We start from the raw sequence: 24,830 nt of genomic DNA, 5'->3' as shown, positions 1-24,830 counted from the left end.
GTTTGAAATATTTATTAATAGACTAGCGGACGCTTCCGACTTCGTCCGGTTGAATAACGGAGTTTTTTTTGGAGAAATACCATACCACCGTGGGCGTAGCGAAGTACCTACCCCTACCGAACACTGCGGTCGGCTTAGGAGTATTAGTGTTCTGTGGCGGTCGGTCTCTGAACTCAAGAGCTTGCGAAGGAGCGGAGCGGGATGCGGGTCGAGAAGGGAGGCCTCTGGCGACACGCAATGTGAATGCAATGCGCATTATTTCTTATTTTTCAACCCCATTATTCAATCTCAGTGCTTTGTCCGCTTTCGACGTCCGTCATGGTTAAGATCCGGCATTAGAAATATATACCCTCATTTGTTATTATTAGTTATGTTCAGTTTCCAATAATACACTGTAATCTTTGGTTATGTTATCGCCGCATTGCAACGACTTGCGGTACGGACGGCTTGTCGGACGGCATCTTTTGTTCTGTAATTCTTTATGTGTTACTTGGGATAGGCGGGGAGAGTGACTTGAGTGGAAAAGGGGAATGTTTGTTAACAGTTATTAACACATAGGCTACTTTTCATCCCGGAAAAATTCATAGTTCTCGCGGGATTTGTAAAAACTGAATTCCACGCGGACGAAGTAGCGTGAGTCCGCTAGTAAGAAATAAATGATGGGTAATATTCACAGTGACACATTAGAAATAGGTTGCCTAGTTAAACAAACTTTCGCGTTTATAATATTAGTATGATGGAGATAGAGTTCCGGGAGTTAGGAGTTTTTTTTCTCCACTTTCAGAATCTATTTTTGAAATATCTTAAATAATAATAGTTTATGAAATTAAATATGAATATTTTAATGATATATAAATGAAATTAATAGTTTTCCTCCAGATTTAGGGGGAAATTAGGGATCTCGCATACATATAATATGTATGTGAGATGGGATATTTTTGAGAGTTGGTAACACTGACATGTATCTATTGCAATGACATCAGTATTAACTATTAATCCACAGATTAATAGATACTATAAATTATTAATAAAGTCGAATAATGAATTCTTGGATCTCCACTGAAATTTCCTGTGATACCATTTTTTATTGAATCAAAAATAGTGATGTGACAAAGTGAACGAATAAGACTCACTCAATAATTTTCTGAACCAAATTAGTAAAAAAATTAATAAACAACTGTTACATACTATTACATCTGTTATTTATTAAGAAATTTCTCAGTCTATGGCTTAATAATAAACATAAAACCTATTTTGAGTCACAGTGACGAAAATAAAATTATTCTAAGACCTTATTTAATTTGACTAATAACTGAAACAAATACAATTAAATTAATGCTTTTAATTAATATAACAGATTTTTCATGTTATGTTATTAATAACTAGCGACGCCTGTGACTTGGTCCGCGGAAGTAAGTTACCTACTTAAGTTTTATTGTATTCCGGAATTATTTAAGAACGAATGAAAAAAAATACACAATAGCAAAGATTTTTTACTATCTCTATTAATAAAATATTGTTGCATAAATAGGGTAGTTGACTCATATGAAAAATATAATAGTAGATTGTTATACAAGGGGCTAAAAAAACCCATTTTAAAGTAGGTATTTTTAGGACACGAGCCGTAAGGCGAGTGCCGCCTAAATAGAAACTAAGTTTATAATGGGTTTAGCCCCGCGTGTTACACAATACTTTTCACTACGATTGCGACAAAATAAAATAACTCGGTACAGTATTCAATGTTTTATTTTATTTGAAAATTACAATGTACGTACAAAATGCTACAACTTTGGATGTTTCGGGGAGATGCTTTTACCCGGTAACTTAATTTCCGACTACAGTGAAGTTGAATAATGAGTATAGGGGTAAACATGGGAGATAATTGTTTAAAAAACACCATGCGTAAGTGAATGCACTTGTTGTTCTTTTCTCCACTTATTAAATTTTTCGTAAGTAGGTCTTTTTTAATCCATCTCCAAATTAGGGTCACCATTCTCACTAGATGAAGACAACAATTAATGTTGCGAAACATGTAAATTACGGTCACAAATTCACAATGAATTTATTTATTTATTTAAAAATATCAAGTAATTAGATTATTCACGACAATAATTGTTTTTAAATTCTCGCTCTTTAATTTTCTTTTCTTACTAATATATTTTATTCCCATGGAGAAAAGGCAAAGGTACAACCTAGTCTTCAAATCTCGCTCTATAAATTCGCAACTCAATAAAAATCAAATAAAAAAAATAACCGCATTCCTCTGACAAGAACGCTGCATTTTATTCCAATTTCAAGTTTTATTTTTAACAAACAATCAGGACCTTACCTCTGGCTCAATTGCTCGACGCGCGGAGCCATATAACCAAAAGAAGAAGAAGGGCCTTACCTACGGTGATTCTATTTACAAATAAAATCTCCTTCGTTATAAAGTAGGCTAGTCCTTGGCTAGTACTCGTAACAAACAAAAATTAAAAAATCAAAATTACTTTAGCCCTTAGAGGCTTAAATGCTTGTTTAGCCCCGCTGTGGAGTGGTAATATGACAATGTTTTGAGCAAGAGTAGTGAAAACAATATTATTTTTTTGTATTACATGGAATTAGGATTAATTTTAAATTTTATAAATTTAATTTTTTGTTTGAACTAGATATTTTAAAATGGAAGATAAAATGTAAAGAAATATTAAAGGAGTTCCGATATCAACACATTAGTCCCTGCTCAGTATAGAACCGTATGCACCCTCGTTGATCTTAGGGGTTCCGATACTAAAGTCATAAATTTATCGTTATTTTTTTCTGTCTCTACTTTTTCTTCATATTTATTTTCATAAGCAGACGATTCTAAGCTTAGTGTTTGCGTTGGCTTAGGCGCTAGACATTTGTTTGAAATTGTGGTTTTTCGTCCATCACAGAGTCGAACATTTGAATAGTCATTGTTTATTCAATGCTAACAAACAAACAATCAAATCTTTCCCCTATATAATATTAGTATCTATATAATTAAGAAAGTCTAGTTTGTTACAATACTTACAACAAGAACGGCTGGACCGATTTGGCTGACAATTGGTTTAGAGGTAGCTTAGAACCAGGAGAAGGACATAAAATAAGGTACTTACTTAGGGTAGGGGTAGGGTTGAGTACGGTATGTTAGGGTAGGTGAGAGTATGGTAGGATAGATGTAGGGCAGGGGTAGGGTAGTGGTAGGGTAGAAGTAGAGTAGGGTAGGAGTAGGATAGGCGTAGGGTGGGAGTAGAATAGGATAGGGGCAGGGATTGAGTCAAAGCGAAGCTTGACAGGGTCCGCTAATAGATAAGAATTAGCATACCTGCCATCCTCCCAAAAACGGCAAAATAAGGATGAAGGAGGATTTTGTAGCTAAATAACAACTGTAACACTTTTTTTCTAGAATAAATATTTTTATTAGAATTTTATTATAAATTTCATTCATTTCATTAGTCTAAATTTTCAAATAGGTAGTAGTGGTACGCTCAGATACTAGACCAAATAAGTGCGAATTGGTCAATTACAGAATTTACACAATTTTTCTTTCAACCATCTTTCACAAAGCGTTATGATAGAAATTTCTGTTCAAAATTCCTCTTTGAGAGTGAATGATCTGAAGCACTATTATTTACTTATACAGAACAGGACATCACTATGACAATAAATATGGTATCATTATTTTACACAGTGACATTAGCATCTGTCGAAAAATTCGCAGGATTAATGATTTTATCATTTTACACATGACAATGACAAGACAATATTTGACAAATCACAAAATGAAAATTCACAATTGACGTGAAAAAACATATTAAAATAATTAATTTTATCGTGCTTACTATCTTTTTAGCCGTTTGTGGTGCTTACCGGCTGAGTAAATAATTATGTTCCTTGCTTACCGGCGCCGCAGTCAAAGTGAAGTGTTTTGTTATTGTTAATAAAAATTAGTGTTCTGTGTTCTGTGGTAGACCGCACAGACACAGAGTATTTTAAGGTAGACCGAATTTCAAACTTATGTGCAAAGAGTAAATTAATCTTACGTGCAAGTATGTAAATTGTAAACAATATGATTGTTGTGAAATCCCTTAGCTGATGCATGCCATTATAGCTGTGTCGTCAATATTATGCCTGTAGAAGTTTTAAAATGTGTAAATTGTTTAAATATGGCTGGAGTAGAAGAAGGTGAAATACCAAGGGAATTTATTGAATTCGACTTTGCCGAGGATGCTTTAGATTTCGAGGTAAGTAAAAGTTTACACATAATTCAAAGCGAAGCTTGGCCGGGTCCAAGTCGCTGGAAGCCAGGGCCCTCTCCCCCGCACCTACACCACTCTGGGGTCAAACCCACAACGCAACCGCAGGGCCTCCCACATGCGGGCTTAACCCAGCGGTGGAGTTGCACTAAACTTGATCTCAGCCATTTTACTGGCTCAAACTATAGGCTATATGCCGATCCAAAGACCCTACCATAGTTACGGTAGGGGATAGGCCCTACCTCGTCTCTCCTCGTCGGGCCCGAGAGAAGAACGTAGTTGTTGACCGGGTCCGCTAGTTTGATGTGTTTTTATATGAGTAGAGCTTCAATAGCTTAACAAGTGGTGGTTTGATACCCGCCCTGTTGATCTTTTCTGACTAGTTGGAGGGGAATGAGAATATTGGTCATACTTATTTAAAAAAAAAAATAATAATAATCTTTTATATGTATATGAATATTATAATAACATCAGCTATCTTAGTACCCAAACACAGGTTACTCTGTATGCTTCGGGGCTAAATAGTGATAGTGATGTGTTTAAGTATACATATTTATAAGTAACTTTAAGTTTACTTATAATTAAAACTTAATAGCACTTAGGTCAGAGTTGGGGTATATGACCTGAAATCAGGTTAGGTATTGGGTTTACGAGTAAATTTCTTTATCAAGATACACCTGCAACTTTGGCTTAATGGAAACAGTCTTTTTTTTGAGAACTTGTTTCCATAGATCCAATCTTTATGAAACAAGTCAACAGACTTAAGTGTAATCTATTTGTGAAAACCAACCAACCAATGTGCGTGTTTAGTAGATTAAATTGACATTTTAAACCCTTATTGTGCACTAAAATACTGATACGGATACTCAAAACAAACCTTAGTGGCCAAGAGCAAAATGAGATATTTCTTTCTTACTTTCTTCAGCATTACAGCCGTCTGTGTGTGTGTCTGTGTGTGTCTTGGCCTCGTCAACCACTTGTCTCTATTCATTTCTTTTCTTCATGTTTTTTTTACCACACAGCTAATTTGCCTATTAATCTTTTTATCTGTGTTCCCTTTTTTTTATCACTTTAGGCCCTCTAGTATTTGGAACTATGTGCCATAGCAACTGAAGATGTTAAGCTTTACAATGTCCCACTGTTTTGCTTTCACTAGATTTGCAATTCATATTTCATTCTGTGGCGATAAGTTCCATCTGAATTACACATGTTTTGCCTTATGGATAGGAGTTTTGAGGAAAACAACTTACTCGTACTTAGAGTGTAGAAACACTTATTTCTAGCGATTAGCCAGGCTTTTCTTCCTCTTCAATATTAATCTGTGAATTCATAATGGATTGCAGGTATCAAAAGCCTCTTACTGACTCCAGCTCATGCTCATCTACCTTGAGGGCTTCTATAGTGGTTGTTATTCGTTGACTAGCAAGATATTTTTGAATATCAAAGCAGTAAATTATATCAAATATTTTACTAGCAGACTGCTGCAACTTCGTTTGAGCAAAAATTGGTATAAAATTGAATTCCCTTTTTAAGAGCATTACATTTTTTATTAATAGTAGATCTTTTTGTGTTTGGACTGGGGAATTCATCATGGGGAAAAGATCACAACCCTCAAACAATGAGGAAACCAAAATCACCCTTTATGAGAATAAGAAAAAACCAGAATACTACATGGTTGTTTAGTGAATAAAGTTGGCAAAGGACTCTACTAACTTTACTCAATAAACAACCATGATGGCTTGTGGTCTACTAAGAAACAGATCAGCAAAAAACATTTTTTTTTTGTCTATATCTATACTATCTATATTTATACATCTATACTAACATTATAAAGAGGTAAAGTTTGTGGTTTTGTGAGGGGTAATGAAACATTACGCCTCATTTACTGAACTGAATTAGAAAATTGTTTGACCACTAAAAAGCCACACTATTTGTAAGTGTCATAAGATATACTTTTTCCCTGTATTAGCTGTAAATGCTATTATTATTATTAGAGCTTTATGTGACAAAGCTCGTCCACAGAAGTTACGTACCATACCAGTTACCACCATGGCTATGTAGTTAGTCTGTACGCCGTAGAAGTAGGTGCGAGAGGATTACCAGCAAAATCTCTCTATAACTTGCTTAAAGACCTTGGCCTCTCTAGAGGTGCAGCTAGTTCTAAATTAGAATGAGTATCCAATGCTGCTTTAATAGGATCTTACCAAATTTGGATAGGTAGGGAGAACAACACGAGCAGAGAAGGGTTGAGTGTTGATCGATTGTCAAGGAATTCCTTAACCCTACATCCAGTAGTCACAAGTCCTGGACTTTGCTTGGTGTTTTTCTCTCTACCACGCGATGGACCCGGCACCCGCACGGTGAATCCATGGAATGCTAAGATATTCGTCTCATTATATCTGGTGATATGACCAAGATTATAGCAATACTATGTTACGGTTTGTGAATGTTACAGGTGCTAGTTCAATTTTTTCTTTAATAATATAACATACCTACAGTTCATTTCATGTAGAATGGTGCGGGTGACAATTTGTTTCACTCTTGAAAATCTGCCGCGATTCACGATAATAGTACCTACGTATTATGAACGTCATACAGGCGACTGTCCCTATGCTATCTGAAAAACAGTTTAGTAGGACAATTGTCCAACAGTCCAACAGTCGCGGCCTCACAGATTTGTCCATGGAGCTACTGAGGCATTTTAACATTTATTTTTACAGACGTACCTACCCTCAAATACGTAATATTTTTGACAGGTACTGCAAAGAAATGAGAAACGACACTGCGGCCTTGCGTGCGTTTAGCAACCGACCGATGAATCAGCTTGTAGAGTAGTGTACCCAGCTACAGTCTACAATACCAGCCGTGCGCGCTGAGACGTCGGACGTACGAGTCGTTTATGCCTCGTAGCATTCGGTGGGACGTTTATAAACCCCGTAGTACCCGTGACTACGTACTCTGAAATCGGGCGGGATATTTTTGTGTACTCTGCTATGCCGCGTCTTGTGTCTATAACTGTTTCGGTGAGAGTGATCCAGTGAATTGATCAATTGCAGATATTATGGTTTGCGGAAACAAATGCGGTTGTAGTGCTTTTTGCCGTCGTCTATTTTGCCGCGCTAAACCATCGGGAAGCGATGTAAATGAAGATGCAATACCAGTTACATCGGTAATATAAAAACACGTATGTTTATTTGTGTAACCGTTATTAACAAACTTGCAAATTTCTGTAACACTTTATCTCTGTAGATGTATTATACAATTATTAGAAATAGTTTGTATTTAAAATATTAGTAAAGTACTTATTACTTATAATTACTTCACATGTTATTAAGTAGTTATGCACTACTTTATCGTTGCGTCAGTGTTTATGTAAATTTGTATGTAGGTACTTAAAGGCAGGTTTTTTCTTCACACAGTGTAAGGTCAAGTACGCGTTTTATTTTAAATCCGAAGGTTATTATTACAGCTGATGTCATTACAGTCAAATGCGGTTCATTAGCTCATAAAAACAAAAATAGGTCTTTCACGATATACAGCGGGTTTTTCGTACAATCGTACTAACCTAATATACTAATTAAATATTTACTAGCGGTCGCCCGCGACTTTGTCCGCGTGGAATTTAGTTTTTCACAAATCCCTCGGGAACCATGGATTTTTCTGGGATAAAAAGTAGCCTATGTGTTAATCCATGCTATAATATATCTCAACACCAATTTCAGCTCACTCGGTTCAGTAGTCGAGGTGTGAAAGAGTAACAAACATTCATATCATCAAAATCATCAGTATTCGCAAATCTCGGGAAACCATGGATTTTTTTCCATGCTTTTGGGTATGACTGAAAACAGGTATAATTAATAATTATAGCTTCAGCTTATTCAGGGAAGATAAATAGGTTATCGCCTCAGTTTTAGCCTCTTCGAAAGCGATAGGGTACTCAGTGTTAGCAACTCTCCAAAATATTTATCTCTAAAGTTTGTGTCAAAACCCCATAAAATCGCCTTAATTATTGAATTGTCCCCCTAAAAAATTTAGAAATTATATGCTGTAATTAATATGTTTCAAAAGTCTATATTTAATACAGACAAAATATTACGTCGTTATCTGAAGATACAGATTTTTTGAAATCATACGTGTTGACAATGAATAAATTTAACAATTATTTATATTCGATAAAAATTGCCGGCAGTTGCCTCAGAGCTTAGACCATTAATAAGTTATTAATGGCCTAAGCTTCAGAGTGTTTGTAGAATAATATGTCGTTATAAGTCGCTAGGTCAAGAAAGAAATATTAAAATTATCATCAATTTAAAGATATTAAAGAGTCAAAAAATCCCTGAAAATACCCCTAAAAATTTCAGACCCCTAAAAAAATCCCATTTCACTTATTTGTCCCCTAAATCTTGGGGGAAAACCCCTAAGTTGGGAACCCTGAGGGTACTGCGGGACTGGATAGATTTAACAGCGGGGGGACGGACAAACAAACAAACACACACTTTCATATTCACAATATTAGTATGGATTCCAAAATCAAAATGTCACTAACGACGAAGTTGCCATGGAAACCAACGATGTCACAGCGCTGTAACTTTACGGAATGCAGGGGCTGTTTACTAACAAAAAAAAAGGTAGAAAACGCATGTCATTTAAAATTTCATTTTAAATTGTGTACTGTTTGTTTATAGAATGTCATTCAAAATATATTAAGTAACTATATCTAATTTTTTTATTTTCATTAATTTATGAACAAATTTATTGTAATTATTATTAGGTGTGAATTGACTTATACTTATAAGTTGGTAAACAGTACAAATTGAGTAGAGCTATAGTATAGACCTACAACGCTTCTTCAATACCATACAGCACAACTTGCAATTATAGGCTTTATAATACACTTTGAGAACAAAGAGAAAGTTTGTACAATTTCTACATTTAATGCCTACCCTCGTTAATAGCCGAGTGCACGCTGTGTGTTTATAGATGACATCAAATGGGTGCGATATTATGAAAACCACGCCTTGCTATCATGAGCGCAACCTAATAAAGTTGCGGGTAGGGGAATAAAACTGGGTCACTAGCGAGCTAATGACACGTGAGGGGTTAAGCTTGCACAGTTGTGAAATACAAAGAAAAATATCAATGTTTTATAAATTATCAACCGTGTAGTTAATATATCTATATGTTAAGTACCTACAGCATTTTGCCTTTTTCAATTTTCATCAAAATTAGGATCATCATCATCATCATTATCAACCCATATTCGGCTCACTGCTGAGCTCGAGTCTCCTCTCAATATGAGAGGGGTTAGGCCAATAGTCCACCACGCTGGCCCAATGCGCATTGGCAGACTTCACACACGCAGAGAATTAGGATACCTTCCAAATATCACGATTCTGAGTCGCCTGCATCCAGCTAATCCCTGCGACTCGTTTGATGTCGTTAATCCACCTGGTGGAGGGTCTACTGCGTAGGCGAACATCTTCTGGAATGGCGACCCCGCACCGGAAAGCGCAGTGTTGGGCGACCCCCCACTAGGTGAACCGAGGATATCAAGCGGGTTGCAGGGAGCCGCTGGATGCTGGCGGCTCGAGATCGTTGTGCTTGGAGGTCCATGCAAGAGGCCTATGTCCAGTAGTGGACGTCTATCGGCTGATAAGGTAAGGTAAGGAACATCTTCTAACACTAAAACCACGAAGGTGAGCTACTAATAAAATATGACTAAATAATTCCCATATGTTAATAATAACATCATTTCAACCTTCTGTGGGGACTTCTAAATGAAAAAATAAATGCTGTATAGAATTAAATAATTATTTATTTACATTATTCTAATAATTCTAATAATCTGTGTTCTATGTAGGTACCACCCACAACGATTTTATTGATCGCTCTCAATCACGCAACGCAACTAAAAACAATTCAAACACCAAGTTCACGCAACCCTTAGTTCATGGTGCCAACATTTTACTACTTGTTATATACTCAGAGGTACAAATTACAATAAGCCAAATAGGTTTATGACAGCACTTCTAAATCTTAAATCAAATGTATTGAAATCTTTTTAATTACTAACTAAATCATTTTATTAGAAAATTAGGTAGCTCGACTTGGTGGGGGCACTGCCGTGCTCCCAGATAAATATAATAAACTAATAAAAAAACACAACACCATACATTAGGTGTAGTGTAAAGTTAATTTTAGGTAGAAACCTATTTAAAAACTTGTACGAAACTTAAAACTATATATCTTTTTTGACTTGACTATAAAAAAAAACTTAGCTTAGCAAGTTCGTTGATGATACTTCCATGATATGCGGGCGACGGGAGGGAAGGACTGCGCGGGGCATCGCTACCCTCCCGGCCCGCGTGGACCTTCGGGAGTGTTACGAACGGATTTGCCAAGCTATAGATGATTGGTTGTTGTGAGTAAAAAATCTATTTATCTAGTGCGTATGTACCTAATATCCGTGGTTCAAATACCTGTAACACAAAATTAACACCACCATAATTAGTAAGCAGTTTGCCTCGCCCAAATGTTCCTATTTAACCCTGGCACCAATTAAGCCGACCAATGACTTGGCTTGGTGACCTCACGCTTGTGATTCAATGTTTGCTTGCTTGGGCTTTGCATTGCGTGCCATGCATAACTACTTACACTAATACACTATACTTTATATTGATAAGTAGCCATTAGTCATAGGTACTTGTGATTTCATGTCATTGCCTACCAACATCTTAACGGAAATGATAATATTTTTCCAGTAGGTAGGTACTTAATCATTATTCTTATAACTATCTTGTCATTCTTGATAAGGAAACTAAGAATTTGAATAACTACTGAGAATTTGACCGGTTATCACGCCAAAAATACCGAATGAATTCAAATAAAATTTGGCACGATTTGTGTCCATAATACGAAGAAGGTTATAACATACTTTGAAACCTTATATGGATACTCCTTAATTTTTCAAGTTGCAGTTGTAATAAAAATTGATATGTGTACCAGAAAAAGACCAAAAATAATGTAATTCAAGATTTTTCAAAATTCTACCTTTAGGGGTTAAAAAGGGATTTTTTAAATATATAAATCGTTCATGTTATGAGTTATATTTTTGTAAAATATAACTCATAACATTAGTAGACTATTTATTAGGTATATTATATAAAACATTCGAAAATATAAATAAAAAGGGGGTGAAAGTTTACATCGATTTTCACTAAAATTTAAAAATAAAAACGCCAAAAAATATACTGATTGATGAGGAAGGTTTATGTATATAATTTGCCAAGATTTTGTTTTAATTAAATGTTGGAAAAGTCGGAAAATGTCACGCTGCATGGGAGTATTCGTAATTTTAATTAAGAGTATAATTACTCAAGTCGTAGATGTATATTTGTAATACACATAGATATAGTTCAATGTTCCGTAGTAATTGCCTCTAATCAGCGGTCAACATAGGTGTAATACCTAAATATAAAATGATGTACGTAAATACTGATATATGTATTGTATATAATATATTTTTTTATTATTTACAAGTTTGTAATCTCCCCTGATGGTAAGTGTTGTTGCAATCTAAGATGGAAGCGCGCTAACTTGTTAGGAGGAGGATGAAAATCCACACCCCTTTTCGGTTTCTACACGACATCGTACCGGAACGCTAAATCGTTTGGCGGTACGCCTTTGCCGGTAAAGTGGTAACCATACTCTGGCAAGGTATTTGATGACACTCCCATGATATGCCGGCCCGCGCGGGCCTCGATCGATCCAGCCGGGGATCAAACCCAGGACCTCCGTCTTGTAAATCCACCGCGTATAGAGGTCGTCAGTGTATAATTGTATAGATACAGATGAAAATTGATTACTGATTTTCTCTGCGAAACTGACTATTTTTATGTATGTATTTATTTCAGACCCAGTTAGCAGAGGCGCGTGACATCAAATTCACTCAAAACTTGATAGAACCGTTGTCCATAGGATCTCTTATTGTGTGCACCGGAACACCTAGCGACGATTTACCATGGTAAGCTATATAGAATACTAGCGGGCGCCCGCGACTTCGTTCGCGTGGAATTTAGTTTTTCAGAAATCCCTCGGGACCTGTGGATTTTTCCGAGATAAAAAGTAGCCTATGTGTTAATCCATGCTATAATATATCTCAACACCAAATTTCAGCTAATTCGGTTAAGTAGTTGAGGCGTGAAAAAGTAACAAACATGCATATCATTAAAATCATCAGTTTTCGCAAATCTCGGGAAATCATGGAAATAAAATCCATTTCTAATCCAAATTTTAGCCAAATCGCTTCAGTAGTAGCGGAGTTAAAAAGTAACAAACATTCAAACATCCATACAAACTTTCGGGTTTATAATATTAGTAGGAAAAATTTTTATACTAGCGGACCTGGTCAAGCTTCGCTACTTATGAGCACTTCTTCCCTACCCCTACCCTTCCCTACTCTCACTCTACCCCTACCCACCCAATATTCCCAGTCCTTACTTAACTACCCGGAGAATTCTCTATTACTGGTGGGTACGGCAATAGTTCAACGGAGCGGGGATCGAACCACCACCCCCCGGTGATGAGTCCAACTGTTTTACCGTTGAGCTATTGAGGCTCTATATATCTCTATGATAGATATAGGGTTTGTCAGAGGGCTTGTCAGGAAAATTAACTAGTACGCTCTGTTTCTACCTTAATATATGTCCTTGTTTTATTGAATTCGTGGCTGAAACAATTTACAGGCACGCGAGGCATAACTTTAACTTGTCACGTCAACTAATAAAAAAATTCATTGACCCTAGTTTTTTTTTTTCGATTGTTTGTACGTGCCATTGCCTTGTGGACATCGATTCTCATTAGGAGTCCGTGCTCATGCGGTGTTTCTTGTCTTGAAATGACTCAGTCCTATTCACTAACTTTGAGTAACATAAGTGGATATACCTACACGAAAGTTACGTTATAAGAAAGGTTATAGCTTGGCAACTTCGTTTGTAACACTCCCGATGTTCACGCGGGCCGGGGGGCGTGTAGCGATGAATGAAACCCCACGACTGATGCAAGTCACTTCCCCGCACGCACGATTTCACATCCGCGCAGTGTTTCCCCCTGTCGCCCGCATGTCATGGAAGTCTTGTCAACGAACTTGCCAGACTATAGTAAGTATTGCGGGCGATGGGAGGAAGGAATGCGCGGGTGTGAGGTCGTGCGTGCGGGGCATTACTTCCTCCCGGCCCGCGCAGACTATCGGGAGTGTTATGAACGAATTTGCCACGATATAGCATCGTATTTTTATTGCGTAAACTTAACTGTAACTTTTGCCTTTTGTTATGTTGCGATGCCTTATCAGGCACCATAACATAACAGTTTTAATTTTATGAATTAATTAATTATTACTGTGACTATTAATAATTATGTCCAAGTGGCACAGTGACCCTGACTTCTGCATCCAAGGTCGTGGGTTTGCTTCCCACAACTGAAAAATATGTCAATAATCTATACTTATAATAAAACTGGTTGAATTCTATACTTTTATTCGCAATTTGAGATTTTACTTATACCATTTGTAACACATAACGGACGCCAGGGCCATCTAGAATCTATACTTATAATACGAATTGAGAATTCTGTACATTGAAGATATATTGAAAATTTTTGTTCGGGGGCATTATACATATAATCGATACTGAAGTTAAAAATATTTTTTTTCGATTTTTTGTCTGTCTGTCGATCCGTGTTTTTTTGTTATTCGGGCATCACGCTGAAACTACTGAATGAATTCAAATGAAATTGGCACGGTTTAAGACCATAATACAGAGAAGATTATAGGATAATTTTATTGCGAAAATAAAATAAGAAGGGGGTGAAATAGGGGTTGAAAGTTTGTATGGAAAGTCCCTCATTTTTAGAGTTACATTTTTAAAAATTTGGTCATAAATTGAAATAGGGCTTGAAAACTTACATTGATTTCCACGCGGACGAAGTCGCGGGTCCGCTAGTAATGATATTATTTGGTTCAAAGTTTGATATTTTGTTTTCCAGGTTTGCGGTAAATATAGGCTGTGGAAACTTGGAGACCACTCGCGGAGACGTTGCCGTCCACTTCAACGTCCGTCTGCCGCAGTGCTACGTCGTGCGGAATACTCGACGCCACGACAAATGGGGACCTGAGGAGACTACGGCTTACAAGTGAGTCTTCTTCTTTGTACAACGGCCAGTCACGTGGCCAAGTGAGGAAACGGCCCAGAAGAAAGAAGAAGTCTCCTTCTTTATGTATTTTCACACTTAGAGGTTTTTTCTTACCGGATCGACCTTGGCTGCAGTTGTTTAGCGGGAATCTGGATAAGCTTCTACCTTCGCTTCTATAGACCGCTTCCAAAGTTACCTTTGGTCTACTACCTTTGACGGCCTCCGTGGTGCAGTGGTATACTATATAATATAACGAGAGATTACTGTTGTCTTGATTGTTTAATCTGAGCTAGTTTAGATAATCTAGAATCCTAAATTGGCTAACACCGTAAATGGAACCCATCATCACTGCGGAAAGCATTTGTTTCTAAGGAATCGTGTCGCGCTAAACTAATTTGTCTAAAGATCTGATAAAAATGGAGCTTGACGAATTTTATAGTCTATCTATCCAAAAAACAATGCATATAACAGAGCAACACTTCGCAGCACATTCTAAGAACAATGGGGATGATGACTAGGTTTGAATATATTGATTTTTATGATACATTCGGATAAATAAGGTCAATGTTAACTAATTTATACATAAAAAGCAACGATTGTCTGGATATTTGAAAAATAAATGAGATAATAAAATTTTATAATCTTGTTACGATACAAGATTATAAAATTTTAAAATTAGATGAAAATTCATACAGTAGCTTCCTTACATTAAATGTGACATTTTTCAATAAATGAACTATAAACATAAAAACACAAATAACAAAGGTATTAGTAATTTTGTTTGAACGCCCATACAAACCTAACGATCAGAGAGCCAACGACGTCACTAAATCGTGCCATTTTGTATGGAACGTTTTTCAGGGATTCGCGGCAGCGCCGCAAATCTGACCCTTTAAATCCCTGTAACTCCGAAAGTAATGATCGCAGATACCCTGTTACTTTTACAAAATTGCTTTGCTATAAGTATAATCTTAATTTATATACAATTAAAAAAAACTGTCATCATCCCTATTACTTAAGTATTAAGCCACACGAGGCTTAACACAAAGGACTTGATGGACGCAGGGCAATTTGAGCCTGTACTTTAACCGGCAACTATTCCCTTCAAACCGTCTAGCTCTACTCCTTACGTTAGCGTTGTAATCTCTTTTTAATTAATAGTAATTCTGTATCAGGTTGTTTCCCTTCAAGATCAATCGGCCGTTCACAATTGAGGTTTTAGTTGACGAAAAAGAGACACTATGGGCAGTGGACGGGGAGCATTACTGCAGCTTCGCCCACCGCAACCCGAGTCCGCTCGCCGCCGGCTGGGTGCAAGTGGCCGGCGTCAGAGACGCTGCACTGAAGATACACAAGACTGACATTTACCCGACGCTGGCGCCGCCACTGCTTGATGTATGTATAGTTATATCGTCATTATTAACAAACCATATTCGGGTCACTGTTAGTACAAGTCTCCTCTCAGAATGAGCGGGGTTAGACTAATAGACCTAACTAAAAACTGACATTTACCCGACGCTGGCGCCGCCACTGCTTGATGTATGTATAGTTATATCGTCATTATTAACAACCCATATTCGGGTCACTATTAGACCGAGTCTCCTCACAGAATGAGCGGGGTTAGGCTAATAGACCTAACTAAAGACTGACATTTACCCGACGCTGGCGCCGCCACTGCTTGATGTATGTATAGTTATATCGTCATTATCATTAACAACCTATATTCGGGTCACTATTAGAACGAGTCTCCTCTCAGAATGAGCTGGGTTAGGCTAATAGACCTAACTAAAGACATTTACCCGACGCTGGGCCGCTACTTCTTGAGGTAGGTATCATGTTTGTTCCTCGTTTACGCTGCGGCTACTGAAGCGATTTGGCTTCAATTTGGAACATAAATAGGTTTTACTCTGGATTAACACAGAGGCTATTTTTCCGGAAATCGCCCGCGAGATTTGTGAAAAACTGAAATTCACGCGGGCGTTCTCTAGTTGTATAGTTATATCATCATCATTAACAACCCATATTCGGCTCGCCGCTGAGCACGAGTCTCTCAATATCAGAGGGGTTATGCTAGTAGTCCAACACGCTGATTGTTGCGTACGTAGAGAATTAAGAAAATTCTCAGGTATGCAGGTTTATATTATACTACCCTTTAATTCTAAATGTTTTTTTATTTCTATTCCAACCTAATAGTAACAAATGCCCTGAAACTGCACTAGGTACTCGGGTACTTCAAGCAATTCATATCTCTAGAGTATCTCTAATATCGTGTGTTTAGTAAACATTTGGCTCGACACTAAAATAAGGTTTATTTGTCGTTCAGGTACCATTTAGGACAAGTTTGTCCGAACCAGCCAAAGAGGAACCAGTTTGGCGTCCAAACGTGATTGCTACACTAACTAATGGCATTCCAGAAGGACACCAAGTTGTTATAGTTGGAAGGTAAAAATATGTTGTATTTCAAGTAACGGAAATTCGTTAATTATTATTTGCACAAATACACAGACTTCCCCAAAGCCGGGTACACAGTCATATCAAACAATCGCCTGATCCGATCACCCTGTCATTCGTTGTGTTCCATCATCCTATCATTCGTTGTGTTCCGATCATCCTATCATTCGTTGTTGTCCGTTAGCCTATCATTTGTTGTGTTCCGATCATCCTATAATTCCTTGTCAACTTCTTATCAACTTAACTACCTTACAGAACTGGCTCTTAAAGGCGATGGAGTGACACTGACAAGCACCTACATTGAGATGTAGTATGCACCAATAATAGTTAGCGCTATAGTTGCAACATGCCAAATTGTGTAAATTTTCTAACTCCGCTGAGATGTGTTTTTACATACTGACTATATGAACAAGAATTGCGTATATCAGAATGTCTAGTATTTAATATCTATCTGGAACTCAGACTAATTAGATAAAGACCTGCCTCGCAAGATATTATTTTTCTGTTGTATATGATCAACGATCTTATGCGATTATAAACACTGTCTCTAAAGAATCGATGTTTCATAGTTTAAAATCGTGTCCGTCGGTTAAAAACCTCCGTAAAAATACCTTTTTATGTAGTTATATGGTGTAAAAATCGAACAAAAACTGCTAGTTTAGTTTAAAATATGTATGAAATCTAAGCTAGTTTTCCTTAGAAAATGGCAGAAAATTTTGTTCGTGAATTTGGGTGCGATACTAGTCCTTATGTATTTAGTCTGAAATCTGGAATGAAATTGGCCCGACTAGTACTATACTGTACCAGTATTCGTCCGCCGATCTAGAGTTATATCTAAATGGTGTTACTAACCCGACCTCGTTTTATATTTGGTGGATTCAGACTAAAGTTAATAATGCTCAAATTTCTGATTCTTAGACTGAGGCCACTTCTACATTCGTTGTCCATCGACCTGATGGACTTTGGTCGTGAGTGGCCGCGCGCGAACATACTATTGCACGCTAACGTTCGCGCGCACGTCGAGTCGCAGCTAGCGCGGCAGCTCGTCGTGCTCAACGCGTGGCTCGGCGCCTGGGGGCCCGAGCGGCGCCAGCGGACTGCGAAACTAGTGCCCGGCACTGAGGTAAGCATCTTCAGCATTTGTTGTCTATCGAGCTGATGGACTATGGTCGCGAGTCGCAGCTAGCGCGGCAGCTCGTCGTGCTCAACGCGTGGCTCGGCGCCAGCGGACTGCGAAACTAGTGCCCGGCACTGAGGTAAGCTTCTGCAGCATTTGTTGTCTATAAGTCTATAGACTTTGGTCGCGAGTCGCAGCTAGCGCGGCAGCTTGTCGTGCTCAACGCGTGGCTCGGCGCCAGCGGACTGCGAAACTAGTGCCCGGCACTGAGGTAAGCACTTGTTGTCTATCGAGCTGATGGACTATGGTCGCGAGTCGCAGCTAGCGCGGCAGCTCGTCGTGCTCAACGCGTGGCTCGGCGCCTGGGGGCCCGAGCGGCGCCAGCGGACTGCGAAACTAGTGCCCGGCACTGAGGTAAGCTTGTTCAGCATTTGTTGTCTATCGAGCTGATGGACTATGGTCGCGAGTCGCAGCTAGCGCGGCAGCTCGTCGTGCTCAACGCGTGGCTCGGCGCCTGGGGGCTCGAGCGGCGCCAGCGGACTGCGAAACTAGTGCCCGGCACTTAGGTAAGTTTCTTCAGCGTTTGTTGTCTATCGAGCTGATGGACTATGGTCGCGGGTCGCAGCTAGCGCGGCAGCTCGTCGTGCTCAACGCGTGGCTCGGCGCCTGGGGGCTCGAGCGGCGCCAGCGGACTGCGAAACTAGTGCCCAGCACTGAGGTAAGTTTCTTCAGCGATTGTTGTCTATCGAGCTAATGGACTATGGTCGCGGGTCGCAGCTAGCGCGGCAGCTCGTCGTGCTCAACGCGTGGCTCGGCGCCTGGGGGCCCGAGCGGCGCCAGCGGACTGCGAAACTAGTGCCCGGCACTGAGGTAAAGCTACTTCAGCGTTTGTTGTCTATCGAGCTGATGGACTATGGTCGCGAGTCGCAGCTAGCGCGGCAGCTCGTCGTGCTCAACGCGTGGCTTGGCGCCTGTTGTGGCGCACTTCTTAGGTAGGCCTACAGGTCCATGATAAAGACATAGCCCGCCCATAATCAATTTATTTCCTACTATTTCCTACTAATATTATAAACGCGAAAGTTTGTATGGATGTTTGGATGTATGTTTGGATGTTTGTTACTCTTTAACGCCGCTACTACTGAAGCGATTTTACTGAAATTTAGAATGAAAATAGATTTTACTCTATTGATAGGCTACATTTTTATCCCGAAAAAATCCATGGTTTCCCGAGATTTGCTAAAACTGATGATTTTGATGATATGAATGTTTGTTACTCTTTCACGCCTCGTCTACTGAACCGAATTAGCTGAAATTTGGTATTAAGATATATTATAGCCTGGATTAACACATAGGCTACTTGTGTACACAAATGCCCCGGAAAAATCCATGATTCCCGGGGCATTTGTGAAAAACTAAACTCCACGCGTCCGCTAGTACTCAATAAATGAATAATGTGTCTTCAGGCTACGTTCCGCATAGTTCGCGGTCCGGCGGAATGGTCCGTATTCGCCGATGACATGCTGATCGGTGAGCTAGAGTACCGCGCGTCCGCGAACGGCGTGCGCGCGATACGCATCCGCGGTGATCTGTACCCGGACCACGTATACGTCTGCCCCGCTACCGGCTCACCGCAGGAAGAGGTAGCTGCTAGTTTTTAAGCTTATAGTCTAAGATCCGGCATCAGAAATATATATTTCGTACGCCGGATCTCGTACTATAAGGTAAAGTCTATTCGTTTAGATAGTGTCGGTACAGCTACAGGCGCTCTGCGTTTGTTTTTCTGCTTTTGTGTAGGTACCTACTGTGTTCAATAAATGTTATTCAATTTTAGGTACTATATTGTTATAATTATTATAATCACCATCATAATAAGTTAGGTAGCTAAACTAATTTTAATAAAATATAGAAATTATAATAATGCAATTTTGATACATAAATTTGAGCTAATAAACTGTTTATCATTAATCAAACGCTTATTCTAGGCATCCTCACTAGTTTTGAAGTATCCGTGAATGGTGTCAAAGTATTAATTTAAAACACTTCATTGTGTTACTAACTAGCAATAATTGCCATTCTTTACAAAGATCCGTTTTTTTTGTGCACTCACAATTTCATCTTAAGGACTATTGACGACATCTCAAGAACGAATAAACATTTTTGGTTTATAGAACAGCCAACAAAAATAACTTTAAACTACGACGCTTCAAATATGAATGCGATATTCTCCAGCCGCTGTACGCCGTACGCGGTACCCTTTGACGTCGAGGCGGTGATTTTTGTAAAATTCCGGCGGCATTTCTCAAAGGGCGACCGTATCAAAACTAATAGACTTTACTTCGTTATTAGGTTATTTTTCTATTGACTGTATAAACTAATTGAGTATAAGCAGGCTGGATATTGATGGTGTGATTACTTCCTGTGTATGCAAATAATATATGGAAATTTATAAAGCACGCTTGTTTAGGGGGGTGTCCACATTCTGGAAAATCAAGAAAAATCAGAAAAGTCTAGAGATCAAAGAAGTTGAGATATTATGCTATATGCTTCTATAAATTTCCCAGTTATTCTAAAATTTATTCATGACCTTTGGTTTATTAAAATATTCTTTTCTAAGATTTGGATTGATATACTTAATAATACTGGTTTTGTTCTTAAATACTTTATTAATATTTGATAATAATTATTACTCCTTAATTTTCTTATTGAGTTAAGTTACCGTGATATATTCAACTATATTATTTTTGTTGATAGATATTCTTTTTTAATTACAAAGGTTATATTGTTAAGGGACATTTCAAAATGATTTAAGAAATTTTTCGAATTATGTTACCAGTAAAAACCCTAGTAAATAATACACCAGTGCATTTCGTTTTATGCACCGAGTGTGTTTATTATTTAAGTTAAGGCGTTTGTAAGTAAAAGTAATGAGAGTTTAATAAGATAAATATATAAATATATCTATTCCATTTGATTAAACGAATTGTATTCGAAATATAGTTTAAAAAGTATATTATTAAAACGAGACATACTATATCTGCAAATCGAGACGCATGTTTTCGACATTGACTATAATGTTTTAATTTAAGATATTATATATGTACTTTTAATAAACTAATAACTTCCATATTTTCATAGAAGAGTTAGGTTTTTTTGAATATGTGTATATTTCACAAGGCAAGGCTGGCACGATTCTCTGTATTTTTATTTGTTAGTTTGTTTTAAAATAAGATTGTTGACTATGCTTTTAATTCACATGCATTTAATTAACTCGCATTATAAGTTAACTGATCTTTATTATCTGCATTTTGTCGAATATTATTATTTATTTATATAACAAAAGTAAATAGGGAAAAAGTAAATGTATTAGGGTTTTTATTTTCGTTGATATTTGGTGCGTATTTATTTGTAAATATATTATTACTAAGGTTCTTAAATATTTTTAGTAGTGCTAATCTTTTATTTTCATCACAAGAAACATGTTTATGAAACTGATTTAACGCAAATATTATTATTTAATTTTCCGCCAAACAAAAGCTGTTGTACTTGCGAAGTTCAATTTTGATTGTATATTTTTAATTTTATACCTACTTTCTAAATGTGTTCTAAATATGCAAATAATGTTATTGTGATGCGATGGACATGTCTGGAATTATACAAGGATATTATGACTAAATAGTCATGCCTATATTGAACTACTTACTGAATACTGAGCTCTTACATGTTAATTATTTTATAACACATTTGCTCCTTAGTTATCTCTTATTTCACCAATTTTAATATTGTAATGTATCTCATTAAGCACATGTGCCGTAATGTTATTTAAAAAATTTATCATCCGTCTAAAAACGAACGGTACTTTTTTAAAACTTAGCAAAGAGTTTTTATGGCAGAAAAGTGCTTAACCATTAATGAATAAAATTAACTTTTTGAGATAAAATATAATAAAAAGACATTTAATTCCTTAATTTTAATAATTTTGACAATAAATGACAACCATTTATCTGTAACAGAAACACGAAAATATTAAGTTACTTTAATAGTAATGCTGACTGTTTTTGGTGCATTTGCCTAAAAAAACGCCCGCGCTTCGCTATCTGTGCAATAATGACAAGTGTATCAAAATGTCATTTTATGGAAAACAGGAAAAGATGCAAATTCATTTTCAGAAAGCGCGTTTCCTCGCAAACGTGTTATAAAACGTTGTATCACATACGTGCGCTTTGATTATTACAGCCTCTGCTTCCTTACTATAGCTCTCGCCTACGGCTCGAGCTTGCAATATCGCTTCGGCTGTAATTTTCAACTTAGCGCACTTATATCATAATGTACTAAATATGACTATGATTTAACATGTTATGATGTTAACTGTAAGCTAAACCAACATAATATTTTTCTCTATCTTTGTGATGTTGACACAATCATTCATTTATTTATTTACACTTTTTTATTCACCACAATAAAGAATAGTATACATAGAACAGAAATGTACAAAGGCGGCCTTATCGCTTAGTAGCAATCTCTATGCAACCGTAGGTCTTCATCTTGTTATATCTTGTCGTGTATTATGCTTGCAAATTATGTATTTTGCTTATAAAAAAATTTTCACCAAAGTCTGGAATATTAATAACGCCATAATATATTTGTTACCTCCATAATAATAATTGTTAAAATTGTTACTTATACTCAAAATATATTAGGATCTCAATCGAAGCGAATCGAAATCAATTATTAACGCTATTCTGTATATTTTAGAAATTGTTACTTATAAAAGCTATAATAAAATGTGGGGCTGAGACTCAATGCTGTTAGAAGTAAGTTCAAACCTGTACTGTAGGTATATTATGTGCTTAAGTTTTATTACTTTTTATATGTATGAAAAACGAATGTTACAAAGACTAAATTAATTATTTATTCAAAGAGTTGTTTAATAAGTATAATGATATGATTTTTAGCCCAAGAAAATTAGGTATACCTAAACAGAATAGCCATAAAGTGGAAAACATTTTAATACAAACAAAAGCGTAAAGCTAGTTTGGTAAAAATTATAAATTATTGAAATTTGCAATTGATTGATTGATTGATTATGAAACATGGCTAAAACTCACGTGATATAAGGTCAGAGTAGTTTCTAAAACCATACGGGGCCCTTAGTCATGAGCTGGTTCTTGCAACGTTTGCTTACAAGAAGACGAGTCTAATGAAGATGACATAAATGAACCGTTGGAGAGTGTAACGGAACCTTCACTCCCCCACTCAACCCCTCTCCCAGCGCGCGGTGCGAGCAGCTGGCGCTGCCGCTTCGCAGTTAGGATCGTGCCGCGTTGCAAGAACCAGATCACGACTAAGGGCCCCGTATGGGTTTAAAAATAGTCGGACATACTCCGACCTTATATCACGTGAGTTTTAGCCGTGTTTCATAATCAATTAATATGAATAACACTGATTGATTGATTTTACAGATGACTCATTGATTTGGATTTTTCAGCAATGTGTGAATAGTGAATCGTAAATGCATAATTTTCCTGGGCTATTGATGACTAACTGAGCTCTACTTATCGATACTTTCCAAAGTTTAAGATATTTTGTTTTACAAACTTCTAAAAAAATTAGTAGCTAAGGGACATACCTATATAAATTGATGGATTATATATAATGTGATTGTAAACTTTGTGATGTTACCGAAACTGTCCAAAATGTTAATAAAATGCTTAAAAGCAGTTCTGATTTTATTACTTACTAATGACAGTCACAACCCATTTAGGTGAAAAGTTATCATCAATAAAATTTAACCAAGCCCAATCATATGGTAGCTACTTTACACTATCCAGTGGTAACCTTAACTGTCTTTCGTCTCCATCATGAGACCCCAAATGACAGTCACGACCCATCGAGATGTAAAGTTCTTATCAATATAAATTAATCAAGCCCAAACACAAAGTAACTACTGTACAGTATTGAGAAGTAACCTTAACTGTCCTTCGTCTCTATCACCAGACCCCTAATGACAGTCACGACCCATCTAAATGTAAAGTCTTTATCAATATAAATGGATCAAGTCCAATCACAAGGTAGCTACTGTAAACCGTTGAGAAGTTCCCTTAACTGTCCCTCGTCTTCATCACCAGACCCCTAATGACAGTCACAACTCATCTAGATGTAAAGTTCTCATTAACACAAATTAATCAAGCCCAATCACAAGGTAGCTACTGTAAACTGATGAGAAGTTCCTTTAAGTGTCCCTCGTCTCCATCACCATACCCCTAATGACAGTCACAACTCATCTAGATGTAAAGTTCTCATTAACACAAATTAATCAAGCCCAATCACAAGGTAGCTACTGTAAACTGATGAGAAGTTCCTTTAAGTGTCCCTCGTCTCCATCACCATACCCCTAATGACAGTCACAACCCATCTAGATGTAAAGTTCTCATCAACACAAATTAATCAAGCCCAAACACAAGGTAGCTACTGTAAACCGTTGAGAAGTTTCCTTAAGTGTCCCTCGTCTCCATCAGCAGACCCCTAATGACAATCACAACCCATCTAGATGTAAAGTTCTCATCAATATAAACTAATCAAGCCCAAACACAAGATAGCTAGTGTAAACCGTTGAGGAGTTCCTTCATCTGTGCTTCGGCTTCATCATCAGATCGACACCAAACCTTCATTAACGTGTTTTAAAAAACTTAATGAAAACATTAACAAACGCACTAGTAGCCCCTATAATATTCGACAGTTCCCCTCGATTTCTCCAGGATCCCATCATCACATCCTGACATGATTACTATGGGACCAATTGGAAAACAAACCCTTTCAAA

General features: G+C 37.3%; 1 protein-coding gene across 2 annotated transcripts; it reads left to right on the top strand.

The window, feature by feature from the left end:
- The first annotated feature begins 3,740 nt into the window (after positions 1 to 3,740).
- LOC112055812 (uncharacterized) lies at positions 3,741 to 23,729 on the top strand. 2 transcript variants are annotated; one of them, XM_052883556.1, is made up of 7 exons: positions 3,741 to 4,244; positions 12,170 to 12,279; positions 14,298 to 14,444; positions 15,620 to 15,839; positions 16,768 to 16,886; positions 17,814 to 18,882; positions 19,476 to 23,729. In XM_052883556.1, exons 1-6 carry the CDS (start codon positions 4,128 to 4,130, stop codon positions 18,052 to 18,054), a joined length of 954 nt encoding a protein of 317 aa, XP_052739516.1. In that variant the 5' UTR covers positions 3,741 to 4,127; the 3' UTR covers positions 18,055 to 18,882; positions 19,476 to 23,729. The 2 variants fall into 2 exon arrangements, with proteins under 2 accessions (XP_052739516.1, XP_052739517.1); XM_052883557.1 differs by lacking the exon at positions 3,741 to 4,244 and adding an exon at positions 7,045 to 7,425.
- The last annotated feature ends 1,101 nt before the right edge of the window (positions 23,730 to 24,830 follow it).

The sequence above is a fragment of the Bicyclus anynana genome, chromosome 9 (assembly GCF_947172395.1).
Source record: "Bicyclus anynana chromosome 9, ilBicAnyn1.1, whole genome shotgun sequence".
NCBI lineage: Eukaryota > Metazoa > Arthropoda > Insecta > Lepidoptera > Nymphalidae > Bicyclus > Bicyclus anynana.
Note: the sequence above shows the minus strand (reverse complement) of the source record. Positions and strands in the feature narration are given on the sequence as shown.